The 14930-nt window shown below is 39.1% G+C and overlaps 1 protein-coding gene across 7 annotated transcripts in view; it reads left to right on the top strand.

The window, feature by feature from the left end:
* The window catches only part of PEAK1 (pseudopodium enriched atypical kinase 1), a 131320-nt gene extending 117965 nt beyond the window's left edge, over nt 1-13355 (top strand). For all 7 annotated transcript variants that reach the window (XM_075045609.1, XM_075045606.1, XM_075045608.1 and 4 more), the window contains one exon: nt 5912-13355. In XM_075045609.1, the coding sequence (XP_074901710.1) occupies nt 5912-7069 (1158 nt within the window). In that variant the 3' untranslated portion in view covers nt 7070-13355. The remainder of the gene's footprint in view (nt 1-5911) is intronic.
* Nucleotides 13356-14930: the final 1575 nt, after the last annotated feature.

Genomic DNA, 14930 nt, shown 5'->3' with positions numbered 1-14930 from the left:
GTGTTATTAAAGGCCATCCCAGAACTTCATGGCTCAGATCAAAATAAAGCGATGCACATTAAACTTTTAGCCCATTACGAGTTCAGTCACAGCAGCATAGAATTCTGTGCTTTGACACATCGTTAAAAAGTCAAAGCTGTATTCCAAGGTATCTTTTAAACCAGGACACAAGGCCAGATCAAGAAAATGAGGTCAATCAGAGATCAAACTGGCCTCCTTGGGAAACAAGGTTGTGCCAAGAACAAGCTATCAATTTGGGATTAGCAAGCTTTCATTCTATGCAGAATTTCATTTGCAGTTGTCCCTCTGTGCAATACAACAAAGTAGCACAGATGGTGCAGTCTTTGTGATCTTCTGTGTTTCTCATTTTCAGCACTTGTGAATTCATTTCCCACAATATTCGTCGTACTTTTAAGTTCACTGATGCCCTGTAAAATGCATAGGACAGAGTGGAAATGAGATTCCCTGCTGGTAAAGTGGAAGTCAGCTGATGGCACAGTAGGCTACTGGACTCATAAAGGAAAAATAAGAGCTTATGCACAACAGTTTTTAGAAGCTCTGAAACATTAAAATCTTGCTTCTTAGGGATGGGGGGGTGGGGGCGCAGGAATTGAAATGGCAGGATATAAAGAAACCTCTCCTGTCCCTATAAACGTGACCAAAGTTTAGTTCATATGGATGCACTAAAGAAAAGATACATGATGACAGTGCATTCCAGTGAAATGGAAGATGGAAACTTTCTGTTCCTTCCTATTCATATCTCCTTTTTTCTCATTGCTTTCTTGCATCATATGGAAGGGCTTTTTACCAACATTGCTTCATCTGTTGAACAACCAGCTCTTCATCAGCTTTAGTAATAAGGCTTGCCAAGCCCTTATCAACACCTTTCTTTCAGCTATTATCACATACCATATCTTCATAGCTCAGCTGACTGTATTTCATTAAAGCAAATGGAAACTGACTGATTGATCCTACTTTCTGTCCAGGTTTTAGTAAAAAGTATTTCCACCTTTTTCTCTTCCTGTGCTCTATAATAGGAATTCAATATACTATATATGTAAAAGGCAACATGATTTCCGTATTTTTTAGAGTAGATGACTGGAACAGACAAAAGCTTTAAAAATCATGCAGAGAAAACTGGGCCATATATTTACGCAGTTTTGAGAGCACAAACAGAAAAGAAGCTTTGTATCTACTCCCTTAGCAAGTCATCACAAGCAGTCTAAAGCACGTGCTAATGAGGCCATCAAATTTCACAATTTGTTCTCTAAATCTTTTCAAATGTAAATGTAGACTTTGGTTGCATAACTTACTATAACCATTTTGAAAATTTTAAATCTTGGTCATTCAGATGATAGTTTTAGGTGATAGTGGAGTTATTCCAATACAAAATGCTAGGGTGAGCACTCTTACCCATTAATGGTATTAAACACTAGCATTCACTACTCTGTTGCAAAATGGTTAATATAAAATAGAGTTCTGAGTAGAAGCTGCAACTCAGAAAATGATAAAATAGAACAAGAAGTTTGTCAGTATACAAAATTTACATTCTATAAGCTGTTTTTGAACAGATCAGTAAGAAAACTTAGTTTGTCTCCACTGTTTTCAGTACATTTTCGCCATTCTAATAAGATATTGGTAAATGAGAACCTGAACTCTGCAGTCTAAAACCCTAGGACTTATCTGGACTCATGCAGCTGTATTTCACAGCAAAACTCTGAAGAGTAGCCAGACACTTACAGGAACATCAGATTACTGCAGGTCTGTCTTTTAGAAACTGTTTTATGAATTCAGACAGGCATTTGATTTGTTCTTGTACTCCAGGTTTTGGGTGCTGCTTCTAGACAGCCTAGCTTTTCACTGCCTTTGTCAATTACAAAGTAGCTAGTGTACAAATTTTAGTGTTTGTATAGTCAACAATTTAATCAGCCCTAAATAACCCAGCTGCCTCTTCCACTTCTCACTTCATGTTGTTTGTAAACAAAAAGCCAGAAGCAGAAAATACATCTCTAATCAGATCTCAGTTCTCTTGTCTTTGTAGATACTGGATGCATGTTCATGTACCCATATACTACCCTGTATTAAACAAGAGAAGTGAAGGTGTCCAAAAGCCATCACTATTGGGCATTTGTGTGAATAGAGATTATTTTTTTTCTTTATTGGTTATCTTCTTTAACAGTAGACTAAGGAGGGGAAAACTGTTTTCATGAATGCAGTCATTTTAGTATTGATTTTAATCATAATACTATTTAGTCTTTAATTTCTGTTTTGTTGATATGAAGAGAGGAGTTTGAAACAAAAACTCGTATTTAAGAACTGACATAGGGTAAGGTTTGGCTCTGCTGTGGATTCAGACTTTAGAGTGGACACTGCTCTGAAGGTTTTCATGAACCACAGTAACAATGGAGTTAATAATGTGACTTGTTCATTTCTTAGGAAAGATCCAGCTGGCAACATACAGATCAGATTCCCCTTGCAGGCCGGTTCTGCTGGCTCAGAGGAAAAGGGAATGAGTGCAAAGGCAGCATACTCTGCCCTAATAGCTGAATGCCTTTTGGTGCAGATGTTCTTGGCCAGTCATTTCTAAATTAGAAGGATGCATTACCACATCCACAGAGGCCTATGAAAGTGTGCTTTTGTACTATCACAATTCTAGGATTGGCAGTATCTTCTAAAATGAGTGAACCAGGGCTGATTTTGAGAGATGCAATGCCCATCTCCTATTATTTTAACTGAAATTCCAGTAGTAAATTTGAGAGCCCTTTTCTGAAGTAGGAAAAAGAGGCTGTCCAGGACTAAAATTAGAAACTAGGAATAAGTCTCAATTCCTTTGCTTTTCTTTTTCTATAGGCAAGGAGAAATCCTTTTCATAAACTTTAAAAAAGACCTTGTATTCACCAAATTGAGAAGTATTAATTGTTTTAAGAGCAAATACTCTGTGGAATATATATTCCTAATAGGATATCATTTTTAGTTGACCGGTGGCATTAGAAATCCTCTGTGGGTAACATGAAACGTCATACAATAGCTAAGGGCCAGTGCCTATTCACACTTTTCTTATTAGCAAGTAAGTTTGACCTTAAAATTAAACTCTTTCAGAATGAGTTTATATTTTGGATTATGTCAGTTAAGTATTTTTAAAAACTAAAGGCTGGATTACAACACACAGAACCTTTTCTGCAGTTGGAATTGATTATCCCCATGGCTGGTTGTACAAGAAAAAGGCCATGGACTTGAAGGGCATAGAAGACAAAACTATTTTCATTGTCCTTAATAGCTGTTCTCCCAGTCAGATTTGATACACACTGGTAGGGTCTATGCAACACTTTTCTGTCTTTTGTTGCAGTATTAAGTATTTACTAAATCTGGGGGTTTCAGTCTCCAAGACAATCAGCTGACATTTTCTTTTCATATATAATTCAAAGGTTAATGCTGGTTTTTTACTGTATTTGTTTAAACTTTTGTAACCCTTGATAGAAGGCATGGGGGGACTTTCCATTGATAGCTTACTTTGCCTCTAACAGTATGAAATACACTTGAAAATTTAAATTGGCAAGAGCCACTGTACAAAGAGGGTACCTATCAACATTTCCAGAAAATGATGACTTTCCTCTCTTAAATAAAATTGACTAGAAAATGCATTTTTCAAATTCGTTTTGTTTCTGCATGGCAGTTATAAACAGGCAGTTTAAGCTATAGTATACATAATACGTAAGGAACTTTAAATGCTTGTGAAGTATGGAAATAGGCACAGTATCAAAGACAGGAGGACAATCAAAATACTGTTATTACTTGTGTCTACTTTCATGATTATCTGACACTTGTCTGATCAACAAGCATAAAAGAGTAACTCTCCTATTAAACTACATTTCTTAATCACATAAGCACATAAAAGATGAAAAATCATTTTCTTTTTTCGGTTTTCTAGGCAGCGGGGGGTTGTTGGTTTGGTTTGGTTTTTTAGTGAAAGGTAAGTTTATAGTGTATCCTACGTAAGTTCCTGAGAAGGGGTAAAAGGAGAAACAGGGAGAAAAGTCACTTTATGCTTATATTTAGAGCTAGTATGAGATTTGGGGTCCTTGGTTGTTGTGACTGTGTAGAACTAGTGCTGACTTTACCAGCCTTAGTTATCTGGCTTTCCCTGGCATTCAGAGATGAGCTAAGGGAAGCTGTAACTTCATCTGAAGAGAAATGCCTTCCTATTTTCTCTTCCTCTGAGCTTTGCAGTTAAGACCTGTTGGTGCATTATACCAGCTGAATACTTAGGCTCTAACTTTGTAAAGATTAAAACATACACTTAATCTTATACGCTTTGAACAAAGTCACTGAAGTCAGTAGGACTACGGTTAATATCCAGAGGTCAATGTGTCTGAGTCTTTGTAAGGCTGTAATTTTAATCGGTAAATGCCTTAGAACAGAGGTCTTAATAGAGGTTGTCCAGTGACTCTTGTAAGGGGGTTGGAGCTGCCAGTTGTTATGGCAGGGCAAACAATTAGTAAGGATAATGTACGTATCAACAAGATACTTCTGGTCAGAAATTAAATACAGCTATATATGGCAAAATAAAAACATACACTTAGAATCTTGATGAATGACTGAAAGCAGTTAAGGTACCATGTTCTAATGAGTTTCCATTCACCATCTGAGCCACAGGAAGTATGCTTGCCGAGAGCCCCTGCCACGCACACATACGTCCCTCACTGCAGACATGAAGTGTTAGCTTGACATGGCTGCAGCTAATAGCTTTCCATTTCCAATTTCAGTGGGCAAGGAGCATGCATCCAGTCACTTAATTCAGCTGACAGGTAGTAACTTGTTACGCCATGCTAACTCAAGTCATGTGCAATTGTTTGATCATGTCCTCAGATATTCTGTGCATGTTTCTTTGTATCTCCTATTGCTATTGATTATTTTTATCTTGTTCAAGCTTCACACAAGGCTGAGAGAAGAACATGAAATAAAATTATATGGATAAACAAGTAACTGTAAAGTAAGCTTCACTGTGCATTTACCATATATCAGCTGCTATTCTGACTGAAAGCGCAACCTGCCTGAACTGTATTTTCCATTGAATAATTGTCCTGGTTTCAGCTGGGATAGAGTTAATTGTCTTCCTAGTAGCTAGTATAGTGCTGTTGTTGAGCTAGGTATGAGAAGAATGTTGATAACACTGATGTTTTCAGTTGTTGCTAAGTAATGTTTAGTCTCAAGTCAAGGATTTTTCAGCTTCTGATGCCCAGCCAGCAAGAAGGCTGGAGGGACACAAGATGCTAGGAGGGCACACAGCCAGGGCACCTGACCCAAAGTGGCCAAGGGGGTATTCCATACCATGTGACGTCACATCTAGTATATAATATAAACTGGGGGGAGTGGGGGTGGGGGGATCGCTGCTCAAGGACTAACTGGGCGTCGATCAGCAGGTGGTGAGCAATTGCACTGTGCATTGTTTGTATATTCCAATCCTTTTATTATTGCTGTTGTTATTTTATTAGTGTTATAATTATCATTATTAGTTTTTTCTTTTCTGTTCTATTAAACCGTTCTTATCTCAACCCACGAGCTTTACTTCTTTTCCTGATTTTCTCCCCCATTCCACTGGGTGGGGGGGAAGCGAGTGAGCGGCTGCGTGGTGCTTGGTTGCTGGCTGGGGTTAAACCACGACAATAATATATGCACAGGGAGAACTGCCTGCACATATCAGTCTGCAGTTGCTTACTGTCCAATGGAAACTGTTCGTGTGCCTTAAAATAGTCTGCCAAGGTCAGTTCAGTAAAAAATTCCTCAGTGCTTGTGTCTAGGGCTAGACTGTGGATAGCCATCAACAAAGTACATATTAACAAAAAAAAAAGGATATAGAATTTACAAATTTAAGAGTTACGTTATGTCTATTCTGTTTATTTTCTTCCCCCAGATTTGTAAGAGCAAAGCTAAGGAATCCCAGCAGTATTATCACAGCCTATCTATCCGGCAAAGTCTAGCTATCAACTTTAACATCCAACAGGACTGTGGCCATTTCCTTGCTGAAGTGCCAGTTCGTCTCCTTCCATGGGAGGATGCCGATGCACCAGAGGTGGAAGAAGAAGAGCGGGAAGAAGTAGAGAAAGACCCAGAGCAAAAGAACAGAGACACTCCTTCCAATACAGAGGCTTCACAGAAAGACAGCTCAAGCAACCAGGGGACCATCAGCAAGCCACGCAGCCGTGTTGTGGTCATCACGCGGGAGGTCCCATACTTAACAGTGGCCGACTTTGTGCGAGAATCTGCACCCCGCCATGCAAAAAGCCCAGATTTATATGAGAGGCAGGTCTGTCTACTCCTTTTACAGCTGTGTTTGGGCCTGGAGCACCTGAAACCCTATCATATCACACACTGTGATCTGCGGTTAGAGAACCTGCTGCTGGTTCATTCCAGACCAGGAGGCAGCCCTCTGATCTCTGAGTCCATGGAACCCAGTCCCAACACTGCTTGCCCAGCCAGATTAATAGTGAGCAATTTCTCCCAGGCCAAGCAGAAGAGTCATATGGTGGATCCTGAGGTCCTACGGGATCAGTCCCGCTTGGCTCCAGAAATCATCACTGCAACGCAGTACAAAAAGTGTGATGAGTTCCAGACTGGCATCCTCATCTATGAAATGCTGCACTTACCTAATCCCTTTGATGAGAATCCAGAGCTGAAGGAGAAGGAGTACACTCGTGCTGATCTCCCCAAGATTCCCTGCCGTTCCCTCTACTCTCAAGGGCTTCAACAGCTTGCCAGCTGCCTGCTGAATCCCAACCCTTCAGAGAGGATCTTGATATCAGAAGCCAAGGGAATCCTTCAGTGTTTGCTTTGGGGTCCACGTGAGGACTTGTTCCATGCTCTAAGTACATCTTCCAACCCCTCGCGGAGAGATGCCGTACTTCAGAACTGGCTGGATATAAAAAGGACGCTGCTGATGATCAAGTTTGCAGAGAAATCTTTGGACAGGGACTACAGAGTTATTCTGGAAGACTGGCTTTGTTGTCAATATCTAGCTTTTGCCACTATAGACTCACTTCATCGCATTGTGAGAATCATGCAGCAGCACTAGTTTGCAGAGCCTGTTGCTTTTCATGAAGCACCTCCCACCTCCACCCCAGCCCTCACTTAAGCCTGCCCTAGGGCTCACACTTTGTACAAGTGTTAAAAAATAGCCTAGATATCAAAGCCAGCAACTCTGAGCAAATAGGTTCTAATTGGAGAAATTGCATCCTGTACCCAACATGACAGAAACTTTACGTTTTTGCCAGGCCTGTTAGGGATTGATTATATATACATGACTGCATTTGGATCAGACAGTATGTAACTTGATTAATATCTGGCTGAAAAGGAGAGCAAACTTTGATACCACTATTCCTAGCACTGCAGTAAACAAATTGCCCTCCTCTTCTGGGTACTTTCTGTCATTTCCGTATGTAGCATTGGTTGGTGAAGAGCAGTGACCGTAAGCAGAGATGGATTAGCTGTAAGTGTGAGATGAATGATCCACCATGCCACAAAACACTCATTTGCATCTATTCCACATACCGTGCAAAATTTTCTCTCAGCTTAGTCAGTCCCTCCCCCGAAGTGGGCTGGACTCCTCCTTCCTTTGGTCTCAACCAGTCAGATTCTGATCTTTCTCTTACACTTCACGCCTTCTTTTTTTCCTGCCCAGATGTGGTTGTTCTGCTGACTGCGGCAAGTGTCAGTGGGCAGTAAGCATCTGTGTTCAGGCCTCTTCCCTCCTTCTCTGCCTCTGACTCACTGCCTGCCCGCCCATACCCTTTCTAACCACGGATCCCTGATTTCAACAATGCTGCCTTAATCAGACCATTACCCTTAGCTTAAGATCTCTGCATTAAAAAGCAGAATATGCACGCTTTGTCTATCCCATTTCCTACATGACATTCACCAGTCTGGACTGCTGATGTACTATAGCTATAACCACATTTATACAAGAACAACACAACACATGGTGGGCAATTGAAATTCCCCTTCCGTTGCAAAAGGTACTAAAGCCTGACTTGAAATGGATAGGACGTACATAACCTCTGACAATCACTGCTATGAATTGTGGATGAAAATAACAGCCACCTCTTCTGTTTTATTTTGGTCTGCTCTTGTCACTTGTGCCATATTGCAAAGTGGGACTGAAATTGGCTCTGCTGGTATGTTGGCAGGAGATAGAAATGTTTAGAGCTTGTCTTGTGTGTAGCTAACAGGCCACATGGAGACACTTTTGCTGCAGACAACAGTTCTCTGAAGGGTAAAAACAAGGGGGCAAAAACACTGTTGTTTAATTATTGAGGGAGCTGTTAAGTTTGGCAGCCACAACTAACAGTATTGTGATCCATTTTTCCCACAGCGGTGTTTGGCTGTGTATCTCTTGTCTGTTGTAACTCGTGTTTTCCAATGTTGCTATAGACAACACCTCAAACATGGAATGTTGTCAGAATAGCTCAAAGAGCATTGCAGACAGAGTTTTGGACTAGAGCAGGAATTAGGATTAGAGAGACAGAATTTTTAAAAACTCAACCTGAAGGAGCTTTTCACTTTTAGAGGCCGCTGCTGACTTCCTTCCCTGACCTAACGGCCATTTCGTATGGAACCTCTGCAGTTGTACAGACAGTATCTTTGCTCAGTATTGCTAGGCTCTGGTTTGTTTCCTGAATCGCTCTGAAGAATTGATCTGGATGCAGGGGAAAATGTAATACTGAATATTCTGACCCAGGTGATGGAAATCAGACAGCCCTAGTTATGAGCCTGTGCTTCTCTCCTATGGATCTATGTGCAATTCTTGTACGTATTTTTTAAAGCTGTACATTACAGTGTTCACTTTACACACCAGCCTTTACCTGATGCTAGATCTGCAGCCCCTTCCTTTACTTTCCTGGCACATAAATGCACAGATATCTATGTGTTCTTTTTATGGATTGATGTTTCATTTTAATTGCTAAAACTGTGAGGAATCAGTTCACTTCAGCCTTGAAACAAATAGCCACTTTATACAGCATATGCATGCTTGGACCAGATGCACGGAAACTGAACAAACAGTCCTGCAGGCTTAAAGTCAGCAAAACTAGCTCTGGATCCACACCATACATTTGGAGGGGTTGAAATGTCTGTGTTATTCTTCTCTGGCATCTATCAGAGCTAAGCTGAATAGTGTGTGGAAGCCTACATCGATTGTGCCGTAGTATAGACTGTCTTTGTGACCTTTCTAAAGATTTTTTTTTGAAACTTCTGATTATTATTCTTTTGTTTGATTCACCTGTATCAGTGAAGGATCAGGCAAGGATAAGGATAATGTATTTTAATGTGATATATATTTTTTCTTTCTCTCTTTGGCAAAAAGGTTAGGATGGCAGCGTTGATGCAGAAAAAGAGGACAGTGCATTAAAAGCCCAAGTGCAATGTATGTAGCTGAGGTACTTCCACTACATCAGGAAAGAAAGTTTCTACATTGCTGCTGAGCAGCTCGTAGAAGAACCTTTACAAAGAATCACACACACATTCAATGCAGCCCTGCTTTATTTGGACACAGGAGGGCAATGCTCTCATAGCTTAAATATACCGAGCATGACAAGTCACTTGCATACTATCTACTAGTTATTAGTCACAATGTGTTGAGCTACAAGTAGGGCTTCTTGTTCACTGTGGTCTGGTTTTGTGTTTGTTTTGTAATGCGTGTGCGCACATAACTTCTCACATAACTCATATAGGCCGTATGAGCAATTCTTGGACCACTTGCTGTTGCAGTGGGCTCTTTTCTTGAAGCTGGTAGGTGTTTCCATGTTTAAGGACACATGTTCTCAGTGTCACTTTCATGTCAAAACGCACATGCAAAGTTGAATTTTGAATGTTTTACAACCATACATATTTAATGCAGCTGGTCCGAAGCCTTTGTATCTCTAGCTATCTAATTTCAGTTTGTATCTTTTGTGATGAACCAATACTCATTTTAGCTCTGCAGTATAATTAAGCATGGATAGATGTTCACTACCAATCTCTTTCTTGTGCAGCACTGGGTAAACTTTAGCAATTTGTAATGTTGTGTGTTTTTTTTCTTTAAAAAAGAAAGAATGGTCAAAGTAGTCGAACACAATCTGGCCTGAGCTATTCCTTGGGGAGCCTGAGGCTGACTTTGCAGATATGCCCATAACTGATGATTGTAACTGCGTTTCTGGTGGTTCTCCATCCCGGCAACAGATTGTGCCACATAAATGTACAAGAATGTATACATTAAACTGATTGTAAACAAATCCTAAGAATGCTACAGCATAATTGCTAAGCAAAAGGAAAAAAACCCGCTCTGTTTGTAACTGGGATCCTGTGTATGACAGGAACAAAACCCCTGGCTGTGCATGTTATAACTTACTTGAATATGTGCACAGATCTTGAATTATTTTTTAGCAATGTCGCACTTTCAGTTGAGCTCAAGAAATAGGAAGAGCTGCAAATCTAAGATAACAGTATTGACTGTAAATATATATTTTTCTATTAATAAAAGCTGTCATTCAAATATTTTTAACATGAACTCTAAAGATTTTTCCAATGGAAACTAATTTCTGGAAAAATCAAATGCTTGTTTGAAGAATTATGATGAGTGGTTTCTGATCCTATTAGAGCCATTAAAAACCTCTCTAATGTTACAGAGAGAGCACAGTGATTGGATTCACTATGTTTAGTGCCTTGTCAAGAAACTAAAATGTAGCTCGTCAGTTGTTTGAAATCTTATTCTAATAGCCCTAGAAATAATACTGCCCACACTAAGATGCAAAAGACTTTACAAAATTAAATGCTGTACTTTATATGATACTGAGTTATCTATTCAATGAGATTTGGGTTTGGAGTTTATGTGAACAAGTTCCTTTAAGTTGCTTGTAGTACAGCACAAACCTGAAGTAACAAAATTGTGGGCTTTCACATTTGCGATCTGCACAGGGAGAATAATAGTGGATAACAAGTCAATTGGTCTAGACTGACCACAGCATCAGAAGAAGCCTATTGCTTTGACAATCTACTGCAGACACAACTTCTAGGAGAGGAGGAATTTGATTAGTCTGAAAGAAGCAGTGAAGGTAAGATGTGCTGCTCCTGCTGTAGGTAGTGGATGTGCTGCACACCATACTCTGTGGTGTGAAATGCAGACCTCTGTTAAAACAGGAGTTCTAAAAAAATTAGTCCTGAGATATTATGGAAAATGGTTTTGGGTTGTATTTCTTAAATGGGAATTTACTTATTCAATAATTATCTTTCAAATCTCAGATCTGATCCAGTCAATATGCATAACCAGGTGAATATAAAGAGCATCTGCTAGTAAAAACTTGCCTACAAATTTTCAGGAATGAGGGAATCCAGAATTTTATTCTGGAGCCTCTGGAATGTCCAAATGTAGAAGTCTGGTCTCACATCAATATTCAGATACAATGAAATCAATAACTCAAGCTAGGGTATCATGCTGCTGGCCCACAGACAAGAATGCATTTGGCATTTACAGAAGTGTTCCACCTTAACTCTTTTATGGCCCACACATCCTGGCAGCACCCACAGGGTATGAATGGATTATCTTGACATTTTAACACATGGGAATTCCCACATATTAGAGAGAAAAATATATTCTTTAAATAAATCACATGTGCTTTAGGGTTCAGCTACTTGGAGAATTTATTCAGCAGCTTCACACTGTAGGTCCTTAACTTTAGCATGTAAAAGTAGTATTTGCTGCTGAAATAAAACGTATCTGTTTCTTAATTCTTGTGCTGAGATGCCCTACCTTAATTAATTTTTTTTTGTTTGTAATAGCAATTAAATTCATATATAAATAAAAATTAGTCCTGTTTATTTAAATCAATTGTAACTTTTCTGAGGGATACAATGAAAACTGAATCAGACCTTTTAATGCACTTTGCTTTCCCCCTTTCCCCAAATAGGAATTAAGCTGTTTCTCTGTAGAAAAAGTACGTGACCATTATTCCCTGCATGACTAGGCCACCTATTTTACTCTGATTTTGCAAATATAGTGTTGGTTCTGCTAAAACTCCTGTAAAACCTAAAGCACAATCACAGCCCTTCAGTCCGTGTAGAGAGATGTGATGATGATTTAGTTATGCAGTAAGATAACATCAAAGAAGTGCAGAATAGAATTTTAAATACCTCTATAAAAATACACCTGTGGAAATATTCTGTAAATAATCATCTGGATTCCAAACACTTCAAGGGAAGAATAAACAAAAAGTACTTTTCAGAAGAAATTCTGGGGAGAAATTTCTTTAGGGCACCTTCAACTCCAAAAGGAGGAGCAAGTCTTTCCCACTGCTGTGTTGCAGAGAATTCCTAAGTAGACACTTGTATGGATTTTATTATTCACCTGGATGCAGTATTAGAAGGATGGTGATTTTGAATAGGTGTAGAATGTAATTTAAATAATTTCCTGTAAGTCTCCTTGCATTGGTGCTCCACTCAGCATTTAGTTGGAAACCACAGAATGCTTTCAGATCAAGCAAAGTTGCCAGTGAGAAATGAAGTACTCAACTTACCTGTACATAAGCATTTTACCACTCTACAGAATTTGGGAATTTGGTTTGTACTTCAGACTACAAAGACTTTTTTTTTCCATAAATCCAAGGGGAAGATTTCAGGGATTAATAAGAGGTTGGAATTTTTTTTATATGGAGGAAATATTTGTTCATATATCTATATATACATACATATATATATGAGTGCATGTGGGCATGTTTTATTATATATGTATGTATATGAATTTTTGTATCCCAAAAGTATTTTTTGCCCCTTTTTGCTTGAAAATATATATATTATATATTGTATATATAATATATATTTAAGAGTGTGTAAATTTTAATATAGTCATTTCATAAGTAACATCTCTTCAAAAATTACTCAAAACTGTTTCTTTGTCCTTTGGCTTGTTGGTATTGGAAGGTTTTGCAGTTGAAATCCTTGGGTTTTTTTCTTTTAAAACTTAATTATGCTGAGCATTTAAGAATATGTTCTTGTTTTTAATAAAAGGGGGAGATTTATTTTTAAATTAGGGATTCCAAAATCGATGGACTTTTATAAATGGGATTTCTTTAAAAGCCTTGAATAAGGGATTTTTTTTTTTTTTCAAGTCCATTCTTGTAGGTAATTTGTATTTGGAATTCCTGGTTGCATTGCTTTATCTGGTGCTTCATATTGATATTTACACATTTTTATATAAATAAGTATATAAACTTCAAGCCTTCCTTTGTGATCAGGGGCAGTTACACTCTGGTTTGCTGTGGTACTTTGCTGTGTACTCTGTGGCATTCATGTTACTGTGTAAATAAACTAGTTTTATTACACTCAAAATCAAACTTGTAGTTGTCTCATTTTTTCTCTCTTCCTAGGCAATTAGACAAAAATGTGTATTTCCAAGGAAAATGCATGTGGCAGGTCCAGCAAAAGGTTTTACTGCAAGAATAGCTGGCTGCTTTGCAGCAGCAGCTAGTGTACAAGTGTGGCAGATACAAGCCTCGGTTGACAAGACTGATGCTCAGCACCTCTAGCCAAGCCACCACAGTGGCTGGGCATCCCAACTGCAGGAATTGCCAGTGTTTGGGACACTGTGCCACCTCCCATCTCTGGTGTTTTCCCCAGAAGTCTCATGATGGCTGGCACTATTTTGGCTCCATCTGGACAAGTGGCAGCGGCAGCCCAAAAATAAACTGGCCACCAGCAGCTGCTGTTGATTGAACCAGTGTCTTGTAAGGCTTTCTTGGAGAGAAGTGACTTGACACATTAATGAAAACAGAGACAGCCTCATGTCCACACTGGGGCAACTGTTATCACTAAAGGAGCTGAGCCAAAGGTAGCAGTTTCCCTAGTGTGGAAAGGGCTTAGATGACCTGCTGTGAAGGAATAAAATGACTCTTAAATCAAATTTTTATATGCTCTGACAAAGCAGAATGCCTCTAAGGCAGTCGTCTGCAGTGGAATTCATTTTGTGTCTGATCCATTACCTTGAAGCATACAGCCTGATGGAGGGTCTATGAAAAACAGATGGGATAATATGCATCTTCCATGATCATGCAGACACACTTCAGTGGCAGTGAGATCGAACAGCTCAATTTCGTACCCAGATTTGATAGGCAGCAATGGTGGCTGCAGATGCTAATTTATTAGCGTAGAACAGATGATGCTGTATACATCAGAACAATGCTGTGCTTCTGCATGACAATCACACTGCTCACAAATACTCTTTAAAAAAAAAAAAAAAACACCAAAAAAAAAACACAAAAGAAGCACCCTGAGGGCTCTACTCTTCCCACAGTTACAGTGGCTTTGCACAGGTATGTCATCAATTTCAATGCGATCAGAATTTGTCTAAAGTGTAACTATTACAGGCCTTTCACATTTATTCCTTGCACACTGTTTCAAAGCTTTTCAAAAACAGTTTAAGCTATTGTTCTCATCCTTTTTAAAAATACAAAGCTAACTGACTCCAGAGGTGTCAGTAAATATGCCTGACAGATATTTTTCGCTTTGCCAGAGTAATCCCTGTTCACTTCAACAAAGTGCCATGGACTTAGCTAAACAGAGTTAGATTATGCCATTTGTCAGTGGCAATCATTGCTCTGGAGGGAAAAAGTGATGCAAAAATAGACTGAAACCTTGTCAAGACATGATAATTATACTAGTTTAACTAAAAATCTGTTAGAAATTAATTTAGTTATGTCAGTGTAAACTCTCTTGTGGGTGTCCTTAAGCAGCCACAGTCTGGCATTCTCATTTCGGCTTGTGCCAGACATCAAGGCAAGCGAAGCCAACAGACGTCTAGTTTCAGCTGATGCAAGAATGTATCAGGTTTTTCACCAGCTCAGAAATTCACCTTACAGTAAACAGGCCCTAAGGATCTACGTTCAGCTACGTGATAAATCTTTATTTTCTAG

This window comes from Buteo buteo, chromosome 13, assembly GCF_964188355.1.
Source record: "Buteo buteo chromosome 13, bButBut1.hap1.1, whole genome shotgun sequence".
Classification (NCBI taxonomy): domain Eukaryota; kingdom Metazoa; phylum Chordata; class Aves; order Accipitriformes; family Accipitridae; genus Buteo; species Buteo buteo.
Note: the sequence above shows the minus strand (reverse complement) of the source record. Positions and strands in the feature narration are given on the sequence as shown.